This window comes from Mastacembelus armatus, chromosome 10 (assembly GCF_900324485.2).
Source record: "Mastacembelus armatus chromosome 10, fMasArm1.2, whole genome shotgun sequence".
NCBI classification, from domain to species: Eukaryota; Metazoa; Chordata; class Actinopteri; order Synbranchiformes; family Mastacembelidae; genus Mastacembelus; species Mastacembelus armatus.
Genome location: NC_046642.1, coordinates 18,550,977 through 18,559,635, shown reverse-complemented (window position 1 = coordinate 18,559,635; position 8,659 = coordinate 18,550,977). Strand labels below are relative to the sequence as shown.

Here is an 8,659-nt window from a genome sequence, read left to right as displayed (position 1 = left end):
TAATATTAGCTTACTGTTATTCTGTACATTAAACTAAAGATGATATTAAAAAAAATAACAGAAAATGACATTTATTCTTCTTAAAGTAGCCTTTTTTGGTTTCATATATATGAATATATATTACAAAAAATACAGATTGTAAACTTAAGTTGTTAAACTTTAACTTCAATAAACTGAATCCTCTGCACTATGAGATATGTTCTGTTTCTGTAGCTTTTCAATGACATATTGAAACAGCATTAAAAGTTCAATGTGCTTGGAGCGATCTGTTAGCAGAAATGGCTTTAGTATTCGTGAATGTGTTGTCAGTGAGTAATCACCAGAAAGTAGCAACTGTTGCATTGTCTTAATCTCAGAATGAGCCTTTTAAACCTACACGGGGGTGGGTCTCCTTTCACAGATGCAGCCATGTTGCACTGCAATGTTTCTGCCTAAACCAGGAGGCTGTAGTATATGTTCTTTTTCTGCAATACAAATTTCTATATCGTTGAGCAACACTGCTGACACATATTTTATTCAAGTATCAGTTGAAAATTTTCCTTTTGTTCCCTTTTTTTTTCTCCCCTCTGTGAAATGTATCTGTGCAACATGCTTTCAGGTTTCCAACCAGTCCATTACAACCGGTGCTCTCTGCTATGCTGGTTATTTGAGTTTACCTCATTCAGAAATCTGCATGATGTGAGCACAGCACAGAAAAAAAGTAGCAAAACCACCTGAATGACTAGTAAGTATGTTGTGCCATATCCCACTAAAATTTGCTATTAATCATATTCCCAGAACCATGGGGGTATGGGGTGCCATTCGTCCTCCTTGGCAGTTGCTCACCGTGACTTGCTCTTACTACCCACTGAACATGGACAATTACACAGGGAACAGCAGTAGTAGCAAATTATTTTTGGTGTAAAATATGAATAAGAACAAAATAAGATATTTAAAACTGAAATTAAATTCAAGCACACTTACAAAGCAAAGTTAATCAGCTATAATGCTGGGAGCTTGAGAAGACTGTGAAGAGACCATGTGGTGCAGATGCTTCTTCAGTCCATCGGGTGGCAGCAGCTGACCGTTATTTGGCCCAATCCAATTCGTCTACCAGAACTTTGAGAAGAAGAAGAAGAATGACGGCGAAGAAGAAGAAGAAGAAGAAGAAGAAGAAGGAGAAGAACACCAAAGAGGAGGACTAAGAAGAGTGCCGTCATGGCGGCCAAGGTGATGACATTTAATCCTCGGGAAAATTTTGTTGGGTTTAAAATGTAAATTTGTGGTGAGTGCGTGGGTGCAGTGTACCGGATTATTCCGAAGGCGTTGATACAAATTTGAGCTGGCTGTCACTTTCGCGGTTTTTGTGCGGCATGAAAACAGCTGAATGAGGCGAAGCTAACTGGCTAACTGGCTAACTGGACAGCGGTTTGCTGTCTGAGCTGCAGCCACCAATAGTCTCCTGAACTGAAGCTTCACATGTCCTGGCCTCAGATAGTAGCTCATTCAGGCACATTAACACACACACACGACACAGTAGAGACAAATACTGTGGCCAATAATGGCAGCAGGTCTTTCTGTCATTTACTGAAGCGTAATACGATTGTGAGAAGCTTTATTTACATTTTTTAGACAACTATCTTAGACTAAGGGAATTTTTAGCATACACATCGTAACACTTATAAATGACCCTGCCTTTCATAAAACAGCTTTACACCGACTCTTCTAAGATGAGCTGCATCTGAACTTTCTGCAACATTGAAATGCAGTTCACTGTCGGTGGTTGAGTAATAATGATAACAATGTCTGCATAGTGAGTGCTTTAACATTTGATGCTCTAAGAGTATTTTATTGTCACAATGATTTTGCTCCACCAAGTCATCAGTCTACCAGTGACTTCGTGGTTCATGTTGTTTCTATGAGCTGAGAGACGTTAAAGTTGGAATTGCGCGCCTGTCTTGCACTAGGTGGTGATGGTGGCCGTCCCGACAGTGCTGGGAATAGCCTCCATCCGTGTCTACGCTGTGAGAGAAGCGCCCGCTGATGGGCTGGTTGTTCGAGAAAAGGTATTGCTTTCCCAAGACGTCAGCTCATCTGGTACGAGAGAGCTCGTTGCCATTTCCTGAACCGCTGCATCCTCTTATAACATGCTGACTCTTGTGTCCCCAGTTGAACGTCTACACCCCACTGCCACAGCCTGCACAGGTTCAGTTTGTTCCATTGAAACCAGGTGTTGTTGAGAGTGGGGTAACTACAGCGAGAGAGAGCATACTACCATTTGTCCAGGCTGTAAAGGTATTTCAGTTTTCCCATGCGTATCTACAGCTGTACCTCCAGAATGAACATGAATATTCACATCTGGTCTGACACTTTACACACAAACTGTTACCGTATTGTGTATTTTTTGTCATAAACAAATGCTGTACAAGTGGAACAACAGCTCAGACAAATCGAAGAGCTCTTATCTTTCAGCTGCAGTGTTAGTTTTCCAACCCCGGTCTTTGTTCCTCCTGCTTGCGGTTAACAGAGCACAATCCCACGTGCTGCCTTTGCTTTGCAGGTACAAGTTTGCAAACAGCAAAGTTGAGGACTCAGACAGGAAATTGTTCGTGCAGTTATCTCTGCAGCTGTAAGGTTTGCCGCGAAGAAAGCTGACAGTTTGATACTTTGAAAGATTGTCAAAAAGCACTTCACACTGACTCAGATGTGTCTGTTTCAGTATTGTCTAGATGGTTGTGTTCTTGTTGGCCTGTTGTAATGCTTTTGCTTTTGTCCTTTGTTCCCTGCAGGGTGTCTGTGTCAGTGTGAAAACAGGAAGTGTTAATCTTTACCATGCAGGAGAGGGTGAGTCAACAGTAGGTACCTCAAGGTCTCAGTTAAAGCCAAAGAACTGGGGCCCAGACCTTTTCTAGAGTTGCCTTGGCACACTTGTAGCACACACAGATACCTGTACTGCAGGTCAGACGTGTTCTCACACACAGCTCACTTGTATAAAATCTAGATGATTTCAGGGTTTCAATACAGATTATCCATCCCTGAAACTCAAAACTTCTTGTCCTTACAAAGCTATGAGACAGAATAATGTTGTAGATTTGTGCTATAACATATCTCAGTCATTTTTCTACAGGGACTTCAATAAATATTCAGACCAATTTACTTTTTTAACACTTTACTGCGTTGATTTAATTTTAAGTTGAAAAAACTGCCTTTTCATGGGAGCATGGAGAAGAGGATTCTCTGGTATAATGAGACCAACATTGACCTCTTTGGGCAGAAGCCCACATCTCCCAAGACTGACCTGTTGAGAGACCTGTAGGTGGCAGTTTACTGACACTTACTGCCCAGTCTGAAGATGCTTGATGGGATCTGCCAGGAAGCAGTGTGCAAAAAAAAAAAAAAAAAAAAAAAAGAGAGGGGGCAGATTATTTTCTGAATTCACTGTGTTCAGTTCTCTTAAATAGTGGTGTTATGGTGTGTAAGGTTAAAATACTTTCCATTGCACAAACACAAGAAGGAATTGTGACTTCGCAAATTCTCTATCTGCATTGGGTTTGTTGCTTTTTATTTGTGGTCCCTGCTGCCCACAACATTACTCTTGGCATATTTATTATTGTTTGTGTTAACGCTCATACTGCTAGGGTAATAATTCAGTGTGAAAGGAATTTCTTTCTTGTTAATGGCGTTCCTGTGTGACTTGTTTCCCAGATGTATACTATTACTTGAAAGACCCTCCTCCAGGTTTTCTACCCAGATTTGGCACCATCACCATGGCTGGCTTGCTTGGCATGTTCTTGGTACGGAAAGGTAACCAGGTCGTCAATCATCACATCACAAACCGGCCACTGAGCCTGCAGTGAGAGAGGCTGAATTCTCAACTCCTTTATTGTATTGGCTGGAAGCCCAGTACAGGGCAACTCCCAAAACCTCCAGGGAACAAGCTGAGTTTTGCACTGGTTTAGCTATGGAGACCTAACCTGACCATGTCTTCCTGCAGTCATTTGTAGAGGTTACACTCCTATTGGCCTTCTTTAATTAAATATTTCAGTGGCACTTGACAGACAGCTCAACTGTGAGGGAAACCCACCTTATTATCACACTGCCTTTCAGAGTCTGGGAGAGAAACATTAAGGTCAAAGGAGTGTCGCAGAGGAAGTCAGAACATGTAGTTAGGTAACAGAGGAAGGGTGGATGATGTGTGGGAGTGGAACTGTAAAAATAAGTGCAATGTACTAAAAACTTAGCAATAAGGTTGTGCATTATTCAAATGTCAGTTTTATTACTGATATTGTACATTTCCTTTAGTTGTTTTTATTTAACAAAGATGGGAAATAATAGATTTGCAGGGATTCTTTCCACCCAAGGAAACAGTTTCACAATCAACAGCTCAACAGATCATGCCTACACACCAGGTGTGCACACAGTATGGCACTTTTAAGTTAGAGCCATTGACAATAATTGTCTTGTCTGGTTTTTTGATTCACAAACCACAGTTTACCACTGAAGTCAGATAGACATCACCATAAAACCACAAAAAAACCAACATGAGAAACAAGTCGAGATAAGTGCGTGTAAGATTTTTCTTAGAGCTCTTTTCATCATAAACTCTCTCATGTCTCTGTGATGTGTCAGTTCAATGATATTTAAACATTGTTATTTTCCAAGTTTTCATTCCTAATATACACACCTTCACTAGGTCTAGGCAATGTCTCAGCTTTTTTACACGCTATCTCAGAAGGAGGGCTGTGACCAACCAGCAGTTTTAACATATTACTGTAGCCATCTGAATAAAATGTAAATGTGTGTGTCTGTGTGTGTTGGAGAGGGCTAATTTATACTGACTGCCCACCTCTTGGTAAATTGTATTTTAGGGTCCCGTTTTAAGAGGTTAGCAGTTCCCCTGGGCCTGATGAGTGCAGGAGCATCAGTGTGCTACCCAGCCCAAGCAGTGGCTGTGTTGAAGGTAACGCATCAGCTATGTTCTGACGTGTTCTTAACTACAACAGCAGTGGCAGGTACAAATCTTGCTTCCAGAGTTTAACACTATTACTGTCTCTTGTGCACCAAAGGTGACAGGTAAGAAGGTGTATGCCGCAGGGCAGTGGGCACGCTCTGCGGTGTCTTCTCTGCTCACCTCCGTGCCCCAAGAGCCTGTTGCCAAAGAGGTAACAGCTTCACAATCACATTCATGTTATCTGCACAGATTTATCATGATCATTATGGATGCAATTGGTTCAGACAATAATGTTAAAATCGAAACTACTGTTAAGCTGTTTAACAGTGTGTGACTAAAACCCAAACAGTTCAACCTAATTAATGGTAACTCTCTTTCCACCTAATGATTTCTCTTTTTCATGTTTTGCTTGTGCAAAAAGTCCCTTTCTGTTATTTAACAAGGCAGTTTCTGTTTCCCAGCACTTTGCCCTTTTATCATTGTATTGTTACAGGAATTAGCCGTTTGGTGAATCTCATATTGTTAAACTTACTACAGGTTGACTCCATTGTGTCAGCAAATTTAGACAGCTTGAAATGTAAACAGCTAATGTAGGTGTTAATAGCTTTTGTAGTTATGTAAAATGAACATGTGCAAGTCTTGGTTCAACAGTCTTAAAGCATTATTATTATTATTTTTTTTTATCTATGTTGTTAGTCAGTTACAGTGCCAAACCCAGAGGAGGCTTCAAAGCCCAGCTTCACCACCGACGACTCAGGTCAGATTTCTACAATCCCAGAGACTGGTGGAATCCACTGAGTCTGCTCCTGTCTCTGATGAGCCTGTTGTCACTGTCTTAACAGAGGAAACGTCATCACTAACACTCAGATACATCCCCCAACCAGGGCCCCACACAGACAAGCGCAAGAGATAAAAATATTGATTTCTGGCTTCTCGTTCTCCATTTCTATGTTTCACACACAATAACACAAAAGTAACTGAGGGTTTGGTGTATTTCCTCTCCTGTCCAGATTCCGTGGCACAGACAGAGGCCACAACTATTTCTGGGGAAGTGACTACTCCTGTTGAAGGGGAGGAACCCTCCAACACTAGGCGAGCGCTGGAAGTTTCACCTGAAGCAGGCTCAACTGAGTCTCTGCTGAACTTAGACCCAGAGACGGAGGCGTCTGCCCCAGCAGAGCCTGCTCCAAAGGCCTCAGATGACCCTGAGAAATTAGGTATTTTGAGGGTGGAAAATATTGAAAAATAGAAGACAGTTCTATTGAAAGCTAAAGAATGCATCATAAAATATTTGGGGATTTAAAAAAAAAAAAAAGTTTGTAAAAACCTTTTGCACATCTCCTGCATTACCAAGTAGTACGATACACTGATTTGTTGTAAACTCTCAAATGAGTACAATCTAAATGTCATCACTATTAATAACGTTAGTCTAAAATCACAGTAGCTTTCATTATGGTTTCCGTCCCTACTGCTGACCCTGTGCTGTATTTTGACTGCTCCACATTGCCAGTTGTTGAATCAGCTGAATCAGCTGCTGCATCTGACTGGGCTGCAGTTACACCAGCACTGACACCACCACCACCACCTCCACCACCTCCTGAACAGCCTGCAGCAGGTGACAGCAAAGGTACTGTGAACACCTGCTGCACATAAACCATTGCTTCCCTTTGTTGGCTCGGCATTGACTTACTCCAGCACACAGGCCCGCACATAAACACACTGAATTCTCAGGGATTGGAATGTGTTTTTATAGTGTGGTATTAATTATCCAGCTGAGGTTTAAACACGCTAATGTCATTTTCCAATGAAATCTGTCTCACATCACAAACCCATTGTGAATCACATTTCTAAAAGCTTCAGTGCGCTCCGTATATTTTAGGAGCATTAACAGGACACAGTGTCTTTGACCTTGATATGCTCTGTGTCATGCTGGTTTTAATGTTGTAACCTAGTCATTTAGGTTTACTCTATTGATGCATTTATTGAGTAAGAGGATCGTTTCCTCCTCTTAAATTTGAATATTTGATTTCTGCATTTGACACTGCGATTTTGTTGCATTTCTTCTGCTGTCCTTCAGGGGGCTCTGATTTCAAACCAAAGCCTTCTCTAATGGACTTTGGCCAGTCCAACCCCGAGGATGCAGACCTGTACAGCACACGCAGCTGAGAGGCAGCCACAGCAGAAACCTCATTCCCACACTGCCTTCTGCAGACAAATACTCTGTATCATTACTGTGTAAATAGGCCAATTTGCAGACATGGTAGGGAAGATTTTGATCAGCAATTTCCATCCTCATTTCTGCTGCCCACACTTTTAAATTTTCCACAGAAAAGAGTTGAGTTCATTTGCATTGTAGCAGCACTGCAGTGAATTCCAGTACACACATCTGTGTCGGTCTGCACAAAGGAGAGAAACCTTGGAAAATAAAAGCCACAGGTGTTTACAAGTCTTTAAGATGGCAGATTGTGAACATTTTGTGTTGGTGTCATGTAAGAACTACTGGCTTCTCAGCTACGGCTTTTGCCATCAGGAGTGCATAGTGCTTTAATTTATTGTAATTTAGCCCATGACTTTGGTATGCTGAAAAATACGGTACATGTGCTGGTAAGTGTTGCACAATGTCACAGTGCCGTTCCTTTTTATTACATCAAAAATTATCCTCAGTCGTGGATTTAGGAACTTGAAATAAATCTATTTTTCATGAATTGATGTTGTGTCTCAACTGTTAAGTATTAAGTGCTATTAATTATGTATGTATAATATTAAATCTCAAAGCTTTGTCTCCTTTTCCAAACATCTGCAAATAAAATCAGACACAAAAGGTTCTGTGGTTTTTTATAATAATCCAATCAAAAAGCTCAACATAGAATGAAATACAAGTCATGTCATATACGTATATATATATAAGTATATAGTCTGTAATTTTCTGTACTTATGTGCATATATAAATATGATTTTTAACACTTGTTTCATTTTTTTTCAGATTCTCATTTATTCTATATATATATAAGTATATATACATATATCAGATTGTCAATTCTTGATAAGTTTTATTGTTGCATTTGTGAACTTGTTCTGATTCTGTTCTTTTTCATTGATAATTTGTTTTATTGATTTTACATTAGTTGAGTGTAAGTCCGGGCAGCATGGTGGCTGAGTGGTTAGCACTGTTGCCTCACAGCAAGAAGGTTGTGGGTTCGCCACCCGGCCTTTCTGTGTGGAGTTTGCATGTTCTCCCTGTGCTTGTGTGGGTTTTCTCCAGGTACTCTGGTTTCCTCCCACAGTCCAAAAACATGTATGTCAGGTTGATTGGTGACTCTAAATTGCCCATAGGAGTGAGTGTGAGTGTGTGAGGTTGTTTGTCTCTATGTGGCCCTGTGATGGACTGGTGACCTGTCCAGGGTGTACCCCTGCCTTCCACCCAAAGAGAGCTGGGATAGGCTCCAGCAGATCCCTGTGACCCTGGCTTTCAGGAAAAAGCGGGTATAGAAGATGGATGGAGTGTAAGTCCACTGTATAGGCTGGTGGCTTCCTGAGAAGGAGATTCTGAGTCGTCCAGGTGAAGTTATCTAGAGGTTGAGTCATGGCAACTCTTAAGTTATCCTTCAGGTTGGTTTCACTCCACCCCTAGGCCAAATAGGCTCATTAGGTGAACTATCTAAATGTGAGCATTGTTAGACCCACACTCCTGAGTTGGTTTCACTCCGCACCTGGCCTGAGGTAAACAAA

General features: G+C 41.2%; 1 protein-coding gene across 2 annotated transcripts; it reads left to right on the top strand.

Annotated features, from left to right (window-relative positions):
• Positions 1 to 1,104: 1,104 nt before the first annotated feature.
• Positions 1,105 to 7,753, top strand: apool (apolipoprotein O-like). Of its 2 annotated transcripts, none has more exons than XM_026330338.1 (11): positions 1,105 to 1,209; positions 1,947 to 2,045; positions 2,149 to 2,274; positions 2,769 to 2,823; positions 3,685 to 3,783; positions 4,848 to 4,939; positions 5,046 to 5,141; positions 5,627 to 5,687; positions 5,941 to 6,147; positions 6,441 to 6,557; positions 7,008 to 7,753. In XM_026330338.1, exons 1-11 carry the CDS (start codon positions 1,198 to 1,200, stop codon positions 7,094 to 7,096), a joined length of 1,053 nt encoding a protein of 350 aa, XP_026186123.1. In that variant the 5' UTR covers positions 1,105 to 1,197; the 3' UTR covers positions 7,097 to 7,753. The 2 variants fall into 2 exon arrangements, with proteins under 2 accessions (XP_026186123.1, XP_026186124.1); XM_026330339.1 differs by having other exon boundaries at positions 1,169 to 1,264.
• The last annotated feature ends 906 nt before the right edge of the window (positions 7,754 to 8,659 follow it).